The sequence below is a fragment of the Helianthus annuus genome, chromosome 4 (genome assembly GCF_002127325.2).
Source record: "Helianthus annuus cultivar XRQ/B chromosome 4, HanXRQr2.0-SUNRISE, whole genome shotgun sequence".
In the NCBI taxonomy this organism is placed as follows: Eukaryota; Viridiplantae; Streptophyta; class Magnoliopsida; order Asterales; family Asteraceae; genus Helianthus; species Helianthus annuus.
The window spans coordinates 87096153-87120085 of NC_035436.2; the positions used below are offsets into that span (position 1 = coordinate 87096153).

Genomic DNA, 23933 nt, shown 5'->3' on the forward strand with positions numbered 1-23933 from the left:
TTATAACTCTGGATGATGTAAAGACATAAAGAAAACGTAACTCAAAACATGAATACTATGGCAAGGCACGACCCGCTCGTCTAATAGACCCTAGCACCTTGTAGGTAGTCGTATCTGCTGACGAGATTTGAGTTACGAGTACTGAAGACGCAAAACAGTGAGTTCATGCTCCCCCTTTTCTTTAACTGTTTTTGGTTTTATAACTCTCGGGGGTGAAATACATGTACAAATACTTAAACGGTATGAAATGCCTATGAAATACTAGATCATGTGAGCATAGACTAAATACTAAAAATGCCATAAAGTCTTGGTGAAAACTAGTACCAAGCCATCAAAAACATTCATTAATTAGGGACGAGGGTTAGATCTAACGGGTACGGCCGAACCCCACTCATGGTCAAAAATAGAACCTAGTAGTGCTTCAGAGTCCCAGTCGAGGTTAATCGACACAGTCGAGGGAAATCGACACATATAAGGAGTCATAACAAGTACTCCCCATACCTTAAAGGAGCCAATACTAATGCTCCCTATGTCCTCACATGCCTTAAAGTTCTTGTAAAGCATTCATGTTCATACACGTTTTTCATACCTGTTTACAAAAGAGTCTCTCAAAGATTTACAAGATTTACAGTACACAAACTAGACGCATGAACTCGCTCAACTTTTTGTTGATGTTTTCCAAAATTACATGTATTTCAGGTAACAGGATGGATCTTGGACGCAGGTGTCGTAACTAGAAGTTTAGATGTCATCCACTTTTATTGGTTTGTAACCTAGTCGAAGGTTGTGTTTTAAAAACCTGAATAAACAATGTTTGTAATACATAAATTTTATGAATGGATGAACATCGTTTTGATTATGTAGTTGTTTATTACGATTGAATGCAATGATATTAAACCAGCCACACATCACTCGCTTCCGCAAAAGACAGGGTGTGATAGTTTGGTATCAGAGCTTCGATTGTAGTGAACTAGGATTCTTTCTCGAGTCTAGACTACAATCACTAGAGTTCTCTCACGAAAATATTTTACAAAAAGGTTTTCATTGCATTCACGTAAGCGTCAAGATCCACGAGTCAAACACTTTTCAAAAAGAGACAAGGCAAGGACATTAGTAGGGAATACCTCAAGCTAGGGTGCCAACTAAGGCATAGTCTACACGAGTTAGACTTGCCACAGATAAAATACACTCTTGGTGAGAACGAGTACCACGTAGTGTTTCTGTCGTAAATAGACAACTAGAAAAATGACCCCCCAAAAAAAACGAGAGTTATACATGATATGATGCATCAAAATGCCTGTTTATGCTAAGTAACATATTTGTTTATCAATACATATATACGAATAAGTGTACGGAATAAATGTTGATGTGAATACATACAAATAAGTGTACGGAATAATTACTGACGTGAATAAGATATTTTCGACTCCGACCCCAGTACTGTACGAGACTCGCACGATGAAGCTATCGACCTCGCGTCCTTTGCAAAGCTCATGGCTGGAAGTGATTGCCAGACAAGATTCTGAGCTTGCTTCTGTAGGAGATGGTTGCTCTTCCCTCTCGATCGTGAAGGTGCCTAACTACGGTGATGATGACGAGGCAGAGGCGGCAACCTTGAACGAATTCTTAATCAATGGGACGAGATCCCTGCGGCTTATGTGAAGCAAGATTGACGACACACTGGACCAGGAAAGGAAGATGAAGCATTCATCTCGAAGGTGCCCCTCCAACTACTGGGAATCCCCTTTATTCCTACTTCATCTAATCATCGTGCCTATTCGCGCGTAACGACAACGAGTGTTAGCGCGTAGACCATCGCAATGGTCCTCTCCATGACAAGAGGTATAAGGACAGTAGTGTCCCCTCCTTGATTGATCATCTGCTTGGACGAGTGAAAACTGGGGTAACTGTGCAAGACAATTTATTATTACGGGGGCCCACATAATAACGACTTGTAGTGCATGGAAATCTCGGTGGACTCTGTGGGCCAAGCTAACGATCACAAAAATAAACTCTATGTGTTCACACCTTCATATGGTAGAGCAATACCTAGACAAGTGCCTTAGCACTTTATAAAGTAGGAAACCTGTCTTCCCTACTTCATGTATGAGACGTTTGAGAAAAGACATTTAAGCAAGTGGAGATGGATAACATTCGAAAAGATTTAGCGACGTTACACTCTCTATCACCTCTACACGAACAACCCCATCACTAGGAAAATATACACATCAATAAAGCTAATATAGCAGAAAATAACTGAAACCTAAATGACCGAGGCAATGTAATCTCGAGTTCATTTTATTACAAACAATAAGTCATGTAGGCAAGCCTATGTGAAGGCTTAGTAATTGTTTCCTCGCTCATACATCGATTATATATACATGTGATATCGGGTGATTATATGATGGCTTATGGTGCTATGTACCTCGTAGACAATTATGGAATGATTGTCTAACCTACTTCATAACCTTTGAACAGAAAAAGAATGCCGCCCAGACGAGACACAAACACCAGTACGTTACCAAGAACAGAAGCTGAACTTCAAGAACGCATCTCTCAGGCAATTGCACGACATGAAGCCCTCCGCTCTCAACACAGCGGTGGCACTACCGAAAATAACCCGTCAACTGGTTTCACCTATAAACAATTCCTGGACTGCAAGCCACTGAATTTTGATGGCACAGTAGGTGCCATAGCATTTGTCCGTTGGGCTGAAAAGACTGACTCTGTACTAAGAATGAGTAACTGTTCACCCCAGCAGAGGGTTACCTTTATCTCAGGGTTGTTTTTAGATGGCGCACTCTCCTGGTGGAACCTTCAGGTTCAGACCCTTGGTGCAGATGCTGCTTACGCACTGAGCTGGGACGAGCTTAAGGAAATGATGGAAAAGAAATACTGTTCTAGGGCTGAAATCCAGATGCTTGAGGTGGAGTTTTGGAATTTAAAAATGGACGGACCGAAGATCCCTAAATATGTCCAGCGATTTCACGACTTGTCTAGGGTCGTCCCCTACTTAGTCAAACCGGAATTCAAAAGGATTGAACGAATCATTTGGGGACTTGCACCTCAAATTAGGAGCTTGGTTACTACCTCAAGGCCTCCAACCATCGCAGAGGCTATCGATTTAAGCGTTACGCTTACTGAAGAAGCTCTACGTGCGGGAGAATTTTCGGAATCTGAGGATAACAAGAAAGAGACTCATGTGGAGTCATCAGGCAATAAGAAAAGGAAGTCTTCAAACCTAAAGATGGGCACCCAAGTCAGCTATGGAAGTTCTAAAGCAAACAAAAGAAAGAAAGTGAATCCGCCACATGGCAGGAAAACTGTTGGAGCCACTAATAAGGCCGGTGTTAAAGTTTACTCGGGGGCTAAGCCAAGGTGCGGAGAATGCAATTTTCATCATCAAGGTCGATGTCTGAGGCCTAAGTGTGGAAAGTGTGGAAAAGAAGGACACAGCAAGGATGTCTGTTGGGCGAAAGACCCAGATGGAAGAGATAAGAGAGTACCAGGTTGCTACAGATGTGGTGAAGCAGGACACTTTAGGAAAGATTGCCCTAGGAAGAAACAAGCAAGGAAGGGTTTTCATGATCGGAGCTCGTGAAGCACGCCAGGATCCAGATGCGGTTACGAGTATGTTCCCTATTAACCAACCCTATGCATCTATTTTTGACTAATACTGGCATCAACATTAACCTTGCATGCTTAGGACTTAAGAAACTGCTTGGCCTAGTTTCAAATAGAATAGACGACTCGTATTCTTTAGAAATGGGCATATAGAAGGCTAGTTTAAACAGACGAAGCAAGTAAGGATTATATTCTAGGAACTCAGAAGGCCGGAACCCTCTGTTACCACTAACTTGAGAAGTTATAATATGATAGTCAGCATGGATTGGATATCCAAGTATAAAGCCTGAGAACAACCCCGTTATGGAAGAAGTCCCAGAAGCCTTTTCTAAAAACTTGCCAGGAACGCCCCTCCGCAGCGACAAGAGGAGTTTAGGATGAACCTCGTGCCAGGAGCGGCACCAGTACCGAATGACGTCTTACCGACTAGCTTCGTCTGCGAAGCATGAACCTTCGATATAACTGCAAGAGCTGCTAGACAAAGGAGATTAAGGACATGACATCCTTAGTTAAGGACACAAGGAGGAAGTTCATAGACTCCACTCTGCATAAAATCCAGAGAATTGGTTATCAAGGATTGGTACCCTTTGCCAAGGATTGATAACATGGACAGACCGATCGTAAGGTTCTAGTTACCACCCAAAGATCGACTTGAGGACAGGATGTCCATAACTGTGGATACAAAAAGGAGGTATCCTAAAATGACCTTTAGGACTCGCTTCGAGCATTACGAGTTCCTTGTCGTACCATTTGGCCAAACACATGCATCAACAATATTCATGGACCTCATGAATCGAATGTGTAAGCCATACCTGGATAGATCATGATTATACTTACTGACTACATTCTTATATGGCCAACGACCAAGGAAGGTCATGAGCAAGAACTGCAATTTACCTTACAACTCTTAGAGAAAAGAACAATTATGTGCTCTGATGACGAAAAGATTTCGAACTCGCGAAATGAGAACTTTAAGATACATGGTGGATAAGAACGAAATTCATGCCAACCCTGCAACCAAGAGCTAAGGAGCTAGAGTTGCAATTATGTGACGCTTCTCGACAAAGTCTTGATTGTACGTCGATGCAACGAGACCACAACATTGCATTCGCGGCACGCTGATTAAGGAATCATGAGAAGAAACCTTGAGCTAGATACAGTAATTGCGCGCCGCAAAATTTGACGTCATTACCTGAAAGAAAACGTTGCACGATCTTTACTGACCACAAAGATTGCAGTACACTGTTGATCGCAAGAACTTAAATATTAACATAGATGGACTAAGCTACTGAACGATGCAGACTGTATCAACACGATGCATGCTTGTGTGATAAACTTTGATAAAAAGTTGGAACACTCACTTGCCCTTAGTAGAGTTTTCCTACAACAGTATTTATCACACCGCCGTTTAAACCGCTTCGTGTGGAGCTTTAGATAGAACATAATAAGACGATCCCCATCGTGTGAACGGAGACCAGGAATAAACAATCTACTGGCCCGAGTTGGTCCAGGAAAGACTAGAGGCAAGATCGTCCAGAGATGTGATCATATCAAGATAGCCCGCAGAATACAAAAGATTGCGCTGATGAGCGGCAGGAATCGTAACAATGTGAGACAAGAAGTATGACTTAAATGGGAGCCTTGCCTAGAGTAGGCATAGTGATCGCAACACATTCCATGTGTCTAGAGGAGTCTGACTCAAGAAACAGTCGTAGTTCCCACAAATAAGATTCACGTCAATGACAAACGACAAGAATTACTATAGAAACCTGTTAAGGTTACGGACCAAGAGTCCACAAGACACAGAAAAGACATAATTGATTTACTTGAGTACGATAGAATTCATAACATGACCCAGAGTACATGGGAACATGAAGACAAATATTGAACATAAGTGACCACATTTGATTCACAACTCCCCTACGACCGATGGCATCGCTTGAATTTCGGGACGAAATTCTTTTAACGGGGGGAGACTGTGACAACCGTCACTTTTCCGTACATTCCATACACTAATTGAATAGTAATATGTACTTAAATAATTGTGCATGATCTAGTTTACAAGACAAATGAATTTTGATTACTGTTATGTACATACAATGTCATTTCATATTCGTTGCTACATGCAACACGATATAGTGCTAATAATGCACAGAACAGAATTAGCACCATTATTAGACAAACAAAAAAAATACTGACGATGTTCAGTACATAGACAGACAATATTTTGAGGCCCAGTATGAGCCAGAGATGATGTATTTCACTAGTATGGTGTGTAGAGAAGTAAGGACCACAAAACTGCTTTTCTAGGTGATAGATAAAGTGCGGAAAGTGCCTAAAACACACTAAAAGTGCAGAATTCTGCAGAAAATAACCAAAATTCAGCTATTTTCAGCATTTAAACATCTAATTATAATGCAGAAAAATGGTTTAATGGTCCAGAATACTTTCCTAAGTGTCGAGAATCGAAACTATCATAAAATATAACCTAAAGCACACTAAACTGCGCTATTTAGCACTTTAACGAACCGGTAACCAAACGAACAACCGGACATTACCCGAAACATCAAATTTTTACTAGAAGCATTGTTTTTATGTTATGAAGCTAGTTATGAGCACTACTCATCATATTACTACTTAAAACACTAAAACACAATTAACCCCTAAATTTAACACTTAATAAGTAACTAGATTGTGTAACTAGAAATTGAAACCCAACTAGCACTACCCCTCCCCCCCAACCGGTTAGGGGACATGGGCCCCATTTGAAGACTTTATTTGATTATTGTAAGGCATTTGTAGAGCATATTCCAAGCATAATATCCATTGTGCTATATATTGTTGGATTCTTTATAAAAGACCATAAGTTAAACACTTCATTACACTCCATCATCTTCAAGCTCTCACCTTCCTCCTTCCCTTCAAAACTTACAGCCCAAACACCCCATACTACCATCATTTTTCTAGCTAATCCCTAAGTAATCCAAGGTGATTCTAAGGTGTCTCGAGCCTATTTAGGACGGTTGCAAGCAACGGAACTTGAAGGACCTCCATCATTAGCTTTTATCCACTTGATCTTCATCTAGTTTCTTCCCTAGCTTCAAGCTAGTAGTAAGATCATCTAAACCCTTCTTTACTTCTATTTTGCATGGTTAAAAGAAGTATTATGTTGAAAATCATAAGAACATCAAAAGACATGAACAAGAACCATGAAACATAAGCTTCCATATGATGAAACCTTGTGAAGTAATGTTGTTTAGTACATAAATGATATTGTTTAGTATGTGAATAATATTTTCTTGATGATGTCTTGAGTTGATGATGTTAATCACCACATGAATCTTGCTAGATGGTGATGTTCCAACTTTGGTTTTCCATGGAAAACCTATGGAAACATTCCTAGAGGTGTTCCAAGTGCTAAGAAGCAAGAAGAAGTGAAAAGGATGGAAGATAAATGAGTTTAAACTCACTTTTGCAACTTGAAATGATTCTGACTTTTGCTACTGATTTGCGACGGATTTGGAGTGTTTAGAGAGTGATAATGAAGTGTTTGTAAAGTGGGAGAAGTGTGGAAGTGAGTTGGGTTTTATAGAAAGTGATTAGGGTTAGTTAGGTGAACATTAAGTGCAAGAAATACACTTAACAAACACAAAATTGCCCAATGGATGAGCTGAATAAACTTTCTGGTGGATAGGGGGGGGGGGTTAATCACCTGAAATACCACCTCCTTTAACAGTACAATTAACATCAAGAAGACCCAATGTTTTAGTCTCTGATAGAGGGCGAAGAAGTGCAGCTCGTTGATCAAGCATTGGGAAATAGACATCAAACTGTTTGTCATTAATGACAAATTTACCCTCACCGGGTTCAATCCAAACACGTGCGATACTACATTTCCTTTTCCCAGTGCCATATGCCCTACCCTGACTATCAACTTGCCTAACCCGTGATTTGGCAATTTCCTCTTGTTTTTGTCTCTCAATGTCAGCCCTAGTTAACTTGTGTGTGTTCTTTTCATAACGCATCTCTTCAATCATGTTCAGTGGGGGCAATCCGGGAACTCCATCTAGGTCCTTTAGTGCCATCAAGCTATCCAGCATCTCATCTGTGATACCGGATGCACTAATTAAATCCCCAAATGCATGATCTCCACCTGTCGTCATAAAATATTTCACATGAGATACAAGTAAATATTAAATTACCCTTCACATAAGAATTGTGTTAGATTTCCAGTTACTTAAAAAATGGTAGATTAAGCCAATTGTTAATACTTCTTAGGAGTTCAAAGTACTATAAATTAATAAATATGATTGCAAAGTGATAGTTAACTGCACAAAATTTCTAGCTCCCAGCAAAAAGGGAGATGTTGTTTCAATAGATTTGTTATGTAGAACTAGCATACATTAATTCACTTTTCATTATCAAGAGTTGGGACAAAATGTGGTTTGTTTTTGACTTCCTAGAAACTCCATAAAAGACTGGCATTCTCTATTCAACATCTTACATATGTGAAGCAAGTTTAATCGGCACCATTGGTTTTAAAAAGCGTGAGGTGCACTGTGCACCACGGACACAACGTGAAAGATATTTATATAATACTTTTTTTTATTTATAATAGGTTTCTATCATCATGACATCACGTACCTAAATTGTGATACAAATAACCACTATGATGCAGGGGGTTAGCGTTTGAATGGAAGTTTATTTTTATTATTTAATATTTACATTTCTAAGTTTATATTTTTGTTTCCTAAATTGAATTATGTTTCCTATTCTATAAATTAAGGTCTAGGGTTTATTGTTTAGTTTTTGATTTGATTATTATAAAAAGAACTTTATTCTTGGCACCTTTGGTTCGATTTATCGTCTTTGATTATCAATAGTTTCTTGAGCAATTTTATCACACGCGAAACTGCATCACACTACATATGATTTAATATGTAAATAACCTTTGTGTGCAACCTCCACAAAAACTTCCACCTTGGTTTTAAATTGTGTGATGCACTCCGATGCGTTTGGTCCAAAAATCTGTTTGGCCCAAAAATCTGATGCGCGATGCGCTCTTATTAAAAATATACAAAAAAATATTTATACATAACTTATAAAAAATACTTAAACGAAAAAAATTGTCATAATAAGAGGATAAGAGTTGTGCTTTTTGGTTCAAATCAAGCATACTAAAATGTTTCTAGAACCACAAAAAGTGTTTAGGAACTATTACGGTTCAAATCAAGCATACTAAAATATTTATTAATTATTGAAAAACCCCAACCCATTTCATAAAATCTGGAAAGAAAACATAACAAACAATGTTGCGTGCATCAGAGCGCATTATGCGATGAGCACATTATGCGAAATCAGCGCAATATTCTCACATCACGTGAACGTCACGCATCAGCTGTGGCGATGCGCTCTCCTCAGCGTGTAACACCCTCAAAATTTCACCTGCGGAAACTCCGCGAGGCGTGTCACGCATCAGAGTTCGAGCCACCAATCACATTGAACCAATGATAAATATTAAAATAAGTCATGACACTATTTTACCAAAATAAGTTGCCAACATAATATTAATTCTCAAAAGTTGTGTAGCGGAAGCATGTAATAAGTTGTTTAGCAATTGTTTCGTAATAACGCTTAAAACCAATGTATTAAATGTATTTTAATCCAAGAGCCTCGATCCATGACCACTCCAGCACTCCCAGATAGCAAGCTTCCCAATTCCAAGATACCTAACGACCTGCGAGCATGTAACACGTGTATCAGACAAAGCTGGCGAGTTCACAGTTTTAGAAAATGTTTATTACCCGTTGTGTGTAAAACCGTTCAATAACCACTGCAAGTAATATTGTTAATATCTCAATTCCGAACAATGACGGCTCCTGAAATACACGACTGCCCTTCCCACGTACTCCTATCTAGTACTGGGCCAGACTGGGTCATTAGTTCACCTCCGTCCCCTACAAGCACGGGGTGAGGGTGCCAAACCTAAGTAGCGCTACTAACTAATACCCGATGAGGGACTTACAAAAGATGATAGGTGAGAATATTAACCAATATACCCGTTTTTACCCAAAGACTTATCCCCCCATGGGATACCCACTGACTGTCCCCAACCACTGGGACGCATGCTCGAATGTAGTGAACTCACCTTTGGTTTGCTCGGTAAGATCAAACGCACGTATTCCGAGTGGATCAATCAAATCCTAATGTGGTTATCATCAATCGTTAGAATCTCATCATTTTTAAACCACACATGTAACATAGAGCTTGTAGGATCGCACGTAACCACCAAATAAACATTACGTTACACATAGCATGCTCACGTTTCACTTACACACTTCACAACATTACACAAATCAACCAAACATGTTTCACGATCAAGGGGTTCACTCGCGGCCCAAAATTACACCAATCCACCCACCCCATTGGGTGATCTAAATTCATTACCGTGGGTCATCACTAAACATCTAACTCGACTCAACTCCCGGCCCACCACGTCGGCCCAGTTTAAAAAAACAATAATCCCGGCCGCAAGGGGTGCCCAATCAGACCGTGCGCATGGGCTTGCGGTATTCAGTTTGGGCTTGGTGTAATCACGTCAAAATGGGTGACCCAACTGAATTCCATTTAACAAATTCTCAGCCCATGTTTGTACAGGTCCCTTACAACCGTGGTGTAACTTGATCGGCCCAAGATTTAATCGAGATATAAGAAGATCGGCCCAAGTTAGGTTCTGTTATATATCTAGTGCAATTTCATCGGCCAATTATGCATGGTTTATATTCATATGTATAACTCATATTAATATTTTAATCTCAATTTTGGCAACATGTTAACTGTTACTCATTCTAAGCTTAATTCCTTGATTGTTGCAACAACCTCCACTAACAATATTTGTTCCTAATTAAATCGAACATTACGGCAGCTCCAATCAAAGTATCAATTCATTAACATGCTCCTATTAATAAAATTCGAATTCCATGTGCACAGCAATGACCGAAATGGTAATTAAATAATGTATTCAATGTTGACATATCAATTTATTCCACAACATAACACCAAGCATAACATGTATTCGATCACAGTTCTTTCTACGCAATTCATCCATGGAGGTTTTATTCAGTAATGTTAGAAGCAACGTTTTAAGGCAGTTTAGTCATGCGATTCAAGAACCGATCTAGTCATGTAATCATAAGTAACCTCGATATGGTTTTATATACGTGATTGAGGACCGCAACGACATTAGCAATCAAAACGGCCAACCCGTATATATATATATTCAACACAGTTTACTATCACAATTCATGCATGTCAACAAGCAGTCCTATCCCATTTATAATTCTATTTCATCATATTCTCAATATATAGCAAACACACAACATGAATGAATAGGTGAAGATTACTAACCGATAATCTAAACAACTAAGATGCAACCGAAACAGAAGGACCAAGATGTAATCGGGACAGGAGGGGGGGCCTTGTTACTGCCGTCACTTGGGTGAGAAGTAGGGTTTAGGGTTGTGGTGTTGCAACTGTGAGACAAAGGAATAAGTACGTGGAATAGTATTATAAGGCCAAGATCCTCCTAAGTGGGCTGGTGGTTTATTAAATCGATTGTGGTGTGGGCCGATTATTCCTACAAACTTAGAGAGGGTTTTGGGCCGATTGTGATTTCCAAATAAAACACTAATTTGGGCTGGTAACTCACAACAATACGCATCAGTATTTAAGTCAAGTCCAACCGTTTATTAATTGGCGTTACGCGTTATGTTTGGGTCGAATTCACTTAAGTAGATACATGTGACGTTTCGAAATCAAACCAATGAACACACAGTGCACAACTACCAAATATGATGGTACGTTTATTAGAGTCACGGTTCGAACAGATAAATTACAACAAGAATGGGGAAGTTACGAAACCGGAGATACTAACCTTGAAACGAGTTGTCACATCCTCCCCAACTTGTGAGAAATTTCGTCCCGAAATTTGACAAGCAACCTCAAGGGATGAGGCGAGAAATCAAGATTGTTGCGGAGTTTGCTCAGGTGTCACATCATCCCCAACTTGAAGAGGAATTTCGTCCCGAAATTCACCAGTGATAATCATGGTTGGTTCAACCTCTTGAACCATTGAAGATATTAAAGTTTCAACATATCCTTATATTCCTATGCAGACTCCAGTCCACGTATTGAGGTTTAACAAACCCACACAATTGTCATGCAACTTATGCTAGCGAACCTTGACTCCTTAGCTCGTGTTTTCGATAGGTTCCCTGATAAATACAACTGTTCTGATGACTTCAGATTCCGACAAGGGTATCATAAGGGTTTCATCAGACAACACGGTCTTACATCCATGGCGTACATACCATTACGACAGTTATCCCACTCCATCAATTAGTCCGAGTTTGTGAGCCATGTCACCGTTTCATCCCAGTAATTCGAATGTTCCCACGCGTCGAAAATTAAGATTACCATGTTTACTATAGCGTACCGCACCCTCCTAGGGTGATTCTTTCGATTATGACACGTTCGTCCACAACGAACTCCCAGAGTTTCTTAAGCTTATCAGTTTTCCTAGCAGTTACGCGTTGCCATCAAACAATTTCCGATCTAAACAATCTTCAAGAGTTTTGAGCTCAAATCCTGGACCTATGATTAGGTTATCACCCACCTTAATTCAACAAGGAGATTAGCGTTACTATCCAAGCGATGCCTCAAACAAGGCTATATGCATACTAATACGGTAACAGCTGCTGTAGAACTCACCCAAAGATAAGCGTCCTTCCAGTTCTACTACAGTTAACCATACACATGCTCACAGCATGTCCTCGTGTGCAAGGATGGTTCGTTTACTCTGATCGTTTGCCCCACGGTGATACGAAATGTCCATGCCTAGACGTAAGCCGAGGATATCGTGTATTGCCTGTCATAAATTAGGTATAGCTCCAATATCAGAAGTAACAGAAGTTGGCACCTCGTGCCTGAGACCGCCTCTCTCAGAAGAACATCCACAGCTTGTGAAGACCCGCTAGTTTTCTTGATTGCAAGAGAGTGTGCTGGTTTCGTGAGACAATTGACGATCACCAGGTGATATCGGTTCCGTTCTGAGTTTTAAGTAAACCAATGACAAATTCATGGTGTTTGTTCTCGATTCCAATGGGTGTTTCTGGTTACTGCCCAAACAAGTAGGTTTCCGGTGTTCCACCTTGACCTTCGCACATGTCCAACATCGTTCATATGTAGTGCTATGGGGCCTTCTTGCCCGGTTATCCATACGAGACTTAAAATCTTAATATCTCCTATCAAGTCCAAACTGCTGGAACATCGGAGTCGGTGTACTTCGCTCAGTATGAGTTCCATACGGTTGCTGTATAGTGGAGTCCACATTTGTTCCATGAGATAGCGAATAGCGTCCGCCTTGCCAATAGTTGCTCCTCCATGCCTTGCATGAACCCATCTTGTGAATTCTCTTCCAACAGGTCTTCACTTCGAACAAGGTGAGTCTGGTCAGGTGTATCAGAGTGGATAGCGAACTGCAAGGTCATGCACGTTCAGGTCTCACGGTCGCAATCATCCAAAAGTTCCATCCAACATTCTCATCAACTGACAAAGCTTCTTTCGTGGCCAGAGTACACGGGAGGCCCTTGTGATCGGTCTAAGTATACCGCCCAAGTAATGCCTCCAAGTGAATCCAAAGGTCACAATTTCTACCACCGGTTGTGTGTCGTGCTGTTCTTCTTCGTAACTCCATTACGTACGTCGTCACTTTCTTGTGTTGCGTCGGCGTGTAACTGGGACTCCGATTCAAACGTGATGATATACCACTGTATTACCCCCATGCTCGGGTAAAACGATGCTCAGCGCCTTGCAGAGTTATGATTCGAAAATTGGAAAGGCGTCCTCTTGTTCTGCCTTTCGCAATCACACCACTCGGTTGTACTAGAGAGGTCCAAGTTTTGTGACTTCCGGAATCCTTGCGATTAATCTGCGGTAATATCAAGCGGAACCAGGTAATCGCTGTAGCCTTGGGGAATTCTTCAGTGTCGATCAGTTTCCAACCGAAACGAGTCTTAGCGAGATCCATGTGCATCCCTGCTTCGTTGATTATATGACCCACCAAAGACACCTCTCGAATCCAGAAGTTACATTTATCGAGACTTCGTACGGTATGGCTCCTCCCTTAGGGCTCTTCTAATAAAATGCAAGAATGTTTGTGATATTCTTTTCTCTTGGGAAAGATTCGAAACGTCATCGAATAACATGGTTGGTTCACATGATACGTAAAGCTGCGGGTGTGATGACCACCCCAAAGATCATGGAATACAAAGTCGCATAGCTGAATTGCGTCGGATATGTCGCTTTAATAATCTTTTCCCCCTGGACTTTCATCTGATAAAGCTCGTTCCTTGCAACTAGTCGACGGGTCGTCAATACACGGTTATAGAAAACAGTTCCTTGACTGTCTCCTTGATGAGTTCCCGTTAATCAGTACACACACCAAAAAGGGCTCATCCTCCCGGATATATCTGGGGCTTTCCAAAGCGAAAGCTAGGTCTGACAACCTTCTTGCCGAACAGTTCTCATAGTGGCTTATACTACTCTTGCACCCCTTCTGATGCAAGACGGTAAGAGTACGAGTATTCGGAGCTTCCTCTGATCGTGAGATCAACGAGTTTCTGACTAATAGTTGTGGTGATATGCCTGAAAGTTCTTCGAGTTGCACATTGAGATTAGTCACAACAATTGGTAGATCCTCGTTCCTATCGTCCTTTATCTGATTATTAGAGTTAGTTGCTACTACAGTGAGATCATCCTTTCATAGACGCTTTCTGGGCTGTCATTACCGACATGATGCAAATCTTCTCACCACTCTGGTACTTCAATGTATAAGGTGACACTAAATTTCTTCTCACAGGGTGCGTCTGAGTGATTTGTCTAGTTAATGAACCATTACTGACTACTGTATCATAACCACCAAGGATAGTAGAAGTGAGACCGGTGTCGAATGCCTGCCTCCCGTAAGGTCAAGTTTGTGTCCCAACTAACATGTGTGGTCGCAGTTGACTTGCCATCAGCCGGTTCCATAACATGTTTGGTTTTGCGAATCATCAGGGTTAAACAAAATTAGGGCGAAGCGATTTGCTACCCATCCGAACCACCATGTTGTTATTGTCCTATCGTTGCCCACATCAATCCTAACTTCCTTTCCGTGAGCACCACTGCCGGTGCAATTGTTACAGTCACGCGGATTCCTCCCGTATTGTCATCGCTCTCGTGGTTGTGGTCGTTTTTGAATTATCAACGTCCAATACATGCCGAAAGCACCTTCATTTCCATACGGTAGGCTACTATTACAAGTACCTGGGTGTCACGAATACTGTTGCTCTAATGTTGGTGCTTGAAGCCGAACGCCACGTTCTTCCACCACAATGCCCCTCTCTTCACACTTCGTGTCGAGTTCCAAGATACTACTCGTTGTGTTGGAATTTACACATCCCACACTAAAATCGGTTGTCATTGCTAAAGTTCAGATTGGTTTGTAACAGTTGGCTCCCACGAGTCGCTGACCAGAGTTAAGTCTTAGATTGAAGTCAGTTCGCTGGTGTCCGTTGCTAGTAATCGGGGTCGTCCAAATACTGAAGTCGGTAGGATACTACACTCATCCTTTTGTCCATTCCAGCAAGTGATTCGAATTATTCCCAGTGTGTTTCAAGAGTGTTGCAAAAGTGTTCGCACTTCGAGGTTTAGGGTGTTAGTGTGTTGGGTCCAAACAAATGAAGATAAGTGAGGAAGGTAATAACCATTCATTCGACACTACCACATCCAACCCAGGGACGTTCGCACAAGCACCTAACATTCTACACGGTTTGCTAGGCGTTCTGATGAGTGTTCAGGCAATGTTTGTTAACATCGAGGTTCGTAAAGTTTGATGAGAAGTGAAAAGTTCGTGTTTCAAAAATTTGTGTTCATGTAAGAGTCACTCACTGCTATGCCTCCTATAGGCTGTTGTGTGTCACATTAATCAAGTAATAGAAGTGAAAAGCCGTGTACACATTATAAGTGAAAAGCCTCGCTGGGACTCGCATTATAGAAGTGAAAAGCCGTGTACACAATATGAGGGTAAGAATACTTGGTACATTCCGTACTATCTTGATAGGCTGCTAAAGTCTCAGCCACGCGGGTGTTGATTAGGTCGGTCAACTCAGCCTGAGTCATGGTGATGTTGCCACGTCCGTGTCCTCGTCCACTCATGTTTCTATAGTTGGGAAATAAACCGATTTAGAGGTCGAACGAGATGAGAGTCAAGTATCATACTGATATTTACGTACTACCAAGTTCACACATAGTAGGGCAGAACCCTCCTCACGCTCGATAAGTCTCACTGGGACTTGCATGCACCCCGCATTATTATTAAGTGTGCACCCATAATAATAAGGCAATTTGCATGCTTATCTCAGTGCTTCTTAGCTCGCGCTCAAAGTTTCCCCCGTTCAAACAACACAACAGATGATATCACAGGTCTATGGCTCGCATGAGTCGATGTGTGGGGTCACGCTATCAAGTCACTATGGTGCTAATTGTTTCAGTTCATATACGTTGTGAGTGTGTGACTGTTAAACAAGTAATGTATAAAGTGAGAGAGAAACGAACCTTGCAATCTGGAGCTGAGTGTCATGATCGATTTTCGAAGTTGTTCGGTTATAGTCTGGTTTTATAAAACGTTTTAAAACCTAGTTCACTATAACCAGTGGCTCTGATACCAACTGTAACACCCTCAAAATTTCACCTGCGGAAACTCCGCGAGGCGTGTCACGCATCAGAGTTCGAGCCACCAATCACATTGAACCAATGATAAATATTAAAATAAGTCATGACACTATTTTACCAAAATAAGTTGCCAACATAATATTAATTCTCAAAAGTTGTGTAGCGGAAGCATGTAATAAGTTGTTTAGCAATTGTTTCGTAATAACGCTTAAAACCAATGTATTAAATGTATTTTAATCCAAGAGCCTCGATCCATGACCACTCCAGCACTCCCAGATAGCAAGCTTCCCAATTCCAAGATACCTAACGACCTGCGAGCATGTAACACGTGTATCAGACAAAGCTGGCGAGTTCACAGTTTTAGAAAATGTTTATTACCCGTTGTGTGTAAAACCGTTCAATAACCACTGCAAGTAATATTGTTAATATCTCAATTCCGAACAATGACGGCTCCTGAAATACACGACTGCCCTTCCCACGTACTCCTATCTAGTACTGGGCCAGACTGGGTCATTAGTTCACCTCCGTCCCCTACAAGCACGGGGTGAGGGTGCCAAACCTAAGTAGCGCTACTAACTAATACCCGATGAGGGACTTACAAAAGATGATAGGTGAGAATATTAACCAATATACCCGTTTTTACCCAAAGACTTATCCCCCCATGGGATACCCACTGACTGTCCCCAACCACTGGGACGCATGCTCGAATGTAGTGAACTCACCTTTGGTTTGCTCGGTAAGATCAAACGCACGTATTCCGAGTGGATCAATCAAATCCTAATGTGGTTATCATCAATCGTTAGAATCTCATCATTTTTAAACCACACATGTAACATAGAGCTTGTAGGATCGCACGTAACCACCAAATAAACATTACGTTACACATAGCATGCTCACGTTTCACTTACACACTTCACAACATTACACAAATCAACCAAACATGTTTCACGATCCAGGGGTTCACTCGCGGCCCAAAATTACACCAATCCACCCACCCCATTGGGTGATCTAAATTCATTACCGTGGGTCATCACTAAACATCTAACTCGACTCAACTCCCGGCCCACCACGTCGGCCCAGTTTAAAAAAACAATAATCCCGGCCGCAAGGGGTGCCCAATCAGACCGTGCGCATGGGCTTGCGGTATTCAGTTTGGGCTTGGTGTAATCACGTCAAAATGGGTGACCCAACTGAATTCCATTTAACAAATTCTCAGCCCATGTTTGTACAGGTCCCTTACAACCGTGGTGTAACTTGATCGGCCCAAGATTTAATCGAGATATAAGAAGATCGGCCCAAGTTAGGTTCTGTTATATATCTAGTGCAATTTCATCGGCCAATTATGCATGGTTTATATTCATATGTATAACTCATATTAATATTTTAATCTCAATTTTGGCAACATGTTAACTGTTACTCATTCTAAGCTTAATTCCTTGATTGTTGCAACAACCTCCACTAACAATATTTGTTCCTAATTAAATCGAACATTACGGCAGCTCCAATCAAAGTATCAATTCATTAACATGCTCCTATTAATAAAATTCGAATTCCATGTGCACAGCAATGACCGAAATGGTAATTAAATAATGTATTCAATGTTGACATATCAATTTATTCCACAACATAACACCAAGCATAACATGTATTCGATCACAGTTCTTTCTACGCAATTCATCCATGGAGGTTTTATTCAGTAATGTTAGAAGCAACGTTTTAAGGCAGTTTAGTCATGCGATTCAAGAACCGATCTAGTCATGTAATCATAAGTAACCTCGATATGGTTTTATATACGTGATTGAGGACCGCAACGACATTAGCAATCAAAACGGCCAACCCGTATATATATATATTCAACACAGTTTACTATCACAATTCATGCATGTCAACAAGCAGTCCTATCCCATTTATAATTCTATTTCATCATATTCTCAATATATAGCAAACACACAACATGAATGAATAGGTGAAGATTACTAACCGATAATCTAAACAACTAAGATGCAACCGAAACAGAAGGACCAAGATGTAATCGGGACAGGAGGGGGGGCCTTGTTACTGCCGTCACTTGGGTGAGAAGTAGGGTTTAGGGTTGTGGTGTTGCAACTGTGAGACAAAGGAATAAGTACGTGGAATAGTATTATAAGGCCAAGATCCTCCTAAGTGGGCTGGTGGTTTATTAAATCGATTGTGGTGTGGGCCGATTATTCCTACAAACTTAGAGAGGGTTTTGGGCCGATTGTGATTTCCAAATAAAACACTAATTTGGGCTGGTAACTCACAACAATACGCATCAGTATTTAAGTCAAGTCCAACCGTTTATTAATTGGCGTTACGCGTTATGTTTGGGTCGAATTCACTTAAGTAGATACATGTGACGTTTCGAAATCAAACCAATGAACACACAGTGCACAACTACCAAATATGATGGTACGTTTATTAGAGTCACGGTTCGAACAGATAAATTACAACAAGAATGGGGAAGTTACGAAACCGGAGATACTAACCTTGAAACGAGTTGTCACATCCTCCCCAACTTGTGAGAAATTTCGTCCCGAAATTTGACAAGCAACCTCAAGGGATGAGGCGAGAAATCAAGATTGTTGCGGAGTTTGCTCAGGTGTCACACAGCGCCTCCCGCGCATCATGCATAATGCGCGCATTTTAAAACTAAGCCTGCCACACAAGAGACGCACCTCATGTGTGCACCTCAAGTACGCATGTCGCCTCACACGAGGCGATGCTTCTCTTGCCTGAGTACGCTCCATGCCTATGCGCACCTCATGTGCTTTTTTTTAAATGAAGTCTACACTGTGTTAAATTGTTGTGTCAATCAACAAACCATTTACACATGGTACATGAATTTTAATGTTTGTACAGTAAGTACCTAATGCCTAAATTGTCAATCTCATGATAAACTCAGCAGCACAAACATCAACTCTAGCAAAGTATATAATTTATATGCATTCGGATACTTTTTAATTTAGACAACTAAGTCTGAAACTAATCAATCTCAAATCATATTCTATGTTAAACAACAAGTAACAACAATCAATTAAAATGTGTAGCATATACCTTTAAGCACCTCTAACAGATCTTTCTCCTCAATCTCCAACTTTCTATCTTCTTCTTTCTTCAAAGTTTCTGCTTTTTCATCTAAAATGTGTAGGTTTCCATCAATCCCAGCTAATTCTGAAAGCCCTGCATCTCCACTATCAAAAATCTCATATCCATCTTTCTCATCTCCACCTACAATTTTCCACTCATTAAACCCTTCCACTCTGCCCTCACTCTCTGTCACTCCAAGAACATCATGTTCTTCATCGTTCTCCTTTGACTCGATACTGAAAAAAGACCTCTTGATGTCTTCTCCGTCGATGCTTTCCGACGAAATGTTCCAGGAATCGGAGGTTTTGGCACCGTTTTTGTGGTTGTTGTTGTTGTTGTTTCCATGATTGGTGGAGAAATAGCAGGTGTTGAGTGAGAATAAAGTGGAGAAGGAGGTAGGGTTTTGGATGAGTGGAGGATTGGGGTGTTTGTAGTGAGAATGAGAGGATGAAATTAGGGTTATGAAATGGAGAGTTGAGGGTTTAGAGAGTACACGAGAGAGCATTTTGTCGATGTGTGGTTGGTCTGAGTTAGGGTTTGATCGGAGGGTTGAAGATGAAGGGAGAAGAAGATGGAGGTCGAAGGGGAGAGGCGGATCAAGGGGGGAGGAGATGGAACTATGGAAGTCATGGTTTGAGGTGGGGTTTAGTAAAGGGCAATTACGTCATTTCATGTTCTTATGAAGAGTAGATTACGAGTTTCGTTTTTATGTATATAGCGAATTTTAGGCGACATACTGTATTAAAAATTGATGAATTTTATACTTTATTTTTTTGAAATGATACAAGTTATGTCTTTTAGTAGTAACCCAGATAGTTTTTTTTTTATTAAATTTAGTCACGTGACTTACACAAGAGGGCATTTTTGTCAATTCACAATTTCAGGGATTATAATGTAAATAACCTAAAAATCACACCATTTTATTAAAAAAAAAAAGTTATATATTATAAATTAAAAAAAAAAACCTTTTCTCTCTCTCATTCCACCACACCACACCACATGCTGCCACCATCACTACCCCTACTCTCTCTCTCTCCCCCTAACTTTTAAGTTAAAACCACATCTTTATGTGTCACACCCCAATCAATGACGGAATCATCGAAATGGGACGAAAAAGATTGCTCATCACACATAACGCTAATTATGATAATATTTAAATCAAATCGTTTTCATTGCATAACTCCAATTGTCAAATACATTACATGAAATTCAAATTACAACAACAAAAGACAATACAACGAGTTCGACATAACATAATAAATCAAATCTAGTAATTTCTTGAGTGTGTTTCTAGTCATCCCTACTAGATTCATACGATCAACATCATCAACCTGTAACATGTTTAAAATAAAGTGTCAATGCGAAAACATTGACGAGTACACAAGATTTGTATAAATATAGCATAAGTATAAAAGCATTTTCTTGAATCCACATGGAAATTTGTAAACAAGGTAACTAGCATGCATCACAATATGTCAAACCCAGGTGTCCACTAGTATTTAGCATCCTTCGCCACAAAAGTGACGAGACCGTTCAAGAATAAATAAAGACTTAACAAGACCCCGACGGGCGGCGTGCTACTCCTATAGCGCTATATATGTTAAGTTGAGGCTTAGCAAAGTTAATGACATAAAGCATGTATAATCTAGCATGAACCTAATTAAACAAGTAGCATGTATATAGGATTGAGAATATAAAGCATGTTTAAGTGTGTGATAGTGAAGTTTGTATATTAACATATTACAACCCAAAGTGTTTTAAAAGTAAAATGGGTTAAGTGTACTCACGGTTTTGCAAGCTTCCACTTGTTATTCCGTGACGAGTTGTTGGATGTTTGAGGATGGAATTTGGATGATAACGGAAGATTTAGATCTGGAATTTATAGTATAACAAAGTAAGTATACACGAAAATAATCATCTAGGCTTAGTACTCATTCTTGACACTATGAAAACCCATAGGGTTTAGAATGATTTCATGGGTGTAACACCCATTAGAATCGTAACGAGAAGACTAAGTTCTTGGATGATATAACCTAGTTCCATGACGAATAATCACTTGATTACCATCAAAGGTTCGGTTAGTATATTTTATATATGTTATATTTAGTATATAGTATGATTATAGTCCAACAAATATTACAAGTATTATCATAGAAGTCATGCATAGAGGTAGGAGGATAATCTTCCATTTTAAAACCTCTTTTGTATATTTACCAATGCACAAGTTGTCATAAGACAACAAGGATGGTCATGAATGAGTTAATACGGAAATGAACCATACATACTAACTAAGAAGAAAACACCAAGTGAGGTGTGGATTGTAAGTAAGATAGCCCAAACTTTCCAAATAATCACACATACACAAGTTCAAGTCTTGTTCAACACTTGTGGGTTAAAACCCTTTTAAAAACAGAAAGTTTAGAGGAGTAAAACCTCTGAATTTGTATATGACAACCTTATTTTTAAGCACACTTAATCATAGTCTTGATTAGTGGTATAAGGACATAGGAATGCATGGTTAAAACAGGAGTTTAAGTATGTTTAACAAAGTTTTTTGTTCAAAACAGAAAGTTCTTGCACTTCTAACCTCATTATAGTGATGTTCCAACTTTGGTTTTCAATGGAAAACCTATGGAACATTCCTAGAGGTGTTCCAAGTGCTAAGAAGCAAGAAGAACTGAAAAAGATGGAAGATAAATGAGTTTAAACTCACTTTTGCAACTTGAAATGATTCTGATTTTTGGTACTGATTTGCAACGGATTTGGAGTGTTTAGAGAGTGATAACGGAGTGTTTGTAAAGTGGGAGAAGTGTGAAAGTGAGTTGGGTTTTATAGAAAGTGATTAGGGTTAGTTAGGTGAACATTAAGTGCAAGAAATACACTTAACAAACACAAAATTGCCCAATGGATGAGCTGAATAAACTTTCTGGCGGATAGGGGGGGTTAATCACCTGAAATACCACCTCCTTTAACAGTACAATTAACATCAAGAAGACCCAATGTTTTAGTCTCTGATAAAGGGCGAAGAAGTGCAGCTCGTTGATCAAGCATTGGGAAATAGACATCAAACTGTTTGTCATTAATGACAAATTTACACTCACCGGGTTCAATCCAAACACGTGCGATACTACATTTCCTTTTCCCAGTGCCATACGCCCTACCCTGACTATCAACTTGCCTAACCCGTGATTTGGCTATTTCCTCTTGTTTTTGTCTCTCAATGTCAGCCCTAGTTAACTTGTGTGTGTTCTTTTCATAACGCATCTCTTCAATCATGTTCAGTGGGGGCAATCCTGGAACTCCATATAGGTCCTTTAGTGCCATCAAACTGTCCAGCATCTCATCTGTGATACCGGTTGCACTAATTAAATCCCCAAATGCATGATCTCCACCTGTCGTCATAAAATATTTCACATGAGATACAAGTAAAGATTAAATTACCCTTCACATAAGAATTTTGTTAGATTTCCAGTTACTTAAAAAATGGTAGATTAAGCCAATTGTCAATACTTCTTAGGAGTTCAAAGTACTATAAATTAATAAATATGATTGCAAAGTGATAGTTAACTGCACAAAATTTCTAGCTCCCAGCAAAAAGGGAGATGTTGTTTCAATAGATTTGTTATGTAGAACTAGCATACATTAATTCACTTTTCATTATCAAGAGTTGGGACAAAATGTGGTTTGTTTTTGACTTCCTAGAAACTCCGTAAAAGACTGGCATTCTCTATTCAACATCTTACATATGTGAAGCAAGTTTAATCGGCACCATTGGTTTTAAAAAGCGTGAGGTGCACTGTGCACCACGGACACAACGTGAAAGATATTTATATAATACTTTTTTTATTTATAATAGGTTTCTATCATCATGACATCACGTACCTAAATTGTGATACAAATAACCACTATGATGCAGGATGGTTATCGTTTGAATGGAAGTTTATTTTTATTATTTAATATTTACATTTCTAAGTTTATATTTTTGTTTCCTAAATTGAATTATGTTTCCTACTCTATAAATTAAGGTCTAGGGTTTATTGTTTAGTTTTTGATTTGATTATTATAAAAAGAACTTTATTCTTGAGCCATTTGATCGCACGCGAAACTGCATCACACTACATATGATTTAATATGTAAATAACCTTTGTGTGCAACCTCCACAAAAACTTCCACCTTGGTTTTAAATTGTGTGATGCACTCCGATGCGTTTGGTCCAAAAATCTGTTTGGTCCAAAAATCTGATGCGCGATGCGCTCTTATTAAAAATATACAAAGAAATATTTATACATAACTTATAAAAAATACTTAAACTAAAAAAATTGTCATAATAAGAGGATAAGAGTTGTGCTTTTTGTTCAAATCAAGCATACTAAAATGTTTCTAGAACCACAAAAAGTGTTTAGGAACTATAACGGTTCAAATCAAGCATA

General features: G+C 39.8%; 2 protein-coding genes across 2 annotated transcripts; both read right to left on the minus strand.

The window, feature by feature from the left end:
• Window positions 1-7328: 7328 nt before the first annotated feature.
• Window positions 7329-20008, minus strand: LOC110900198 (30S ribosomal protein S9, mitochondrial-like). Its single transcript, XM_022147104.1, has 2 exons — window positions 19471-20008; window positions 7329-7777 (listed from the first exon to the last, which is right to left on the minus strand). Exons 1-2 carry the CDS (start codon window positions 20006-20008, stop codon window positions 7329-7331), a joined length of 987 nt encoding a protein of 328 aa, XP_022002796.1.
• A 2438-nt stretch (window positions 20009-22446) lies between these two features.
• LOC110900189 (30S ribosomal protein S9, mitochondrial-like) lies at window positions 22447-22905 on the minus strand. Its single transcript, XM_022147098.2, has one exon. It carries the CDS (start codon window positions 22903-22905, stop codon window positions 22447-22449), a length of 459 nt encoding a protein of 152 aa, XP_022002790.2.
• Window positions 22906-23933: the final 1028 nt, after the last annotated feature.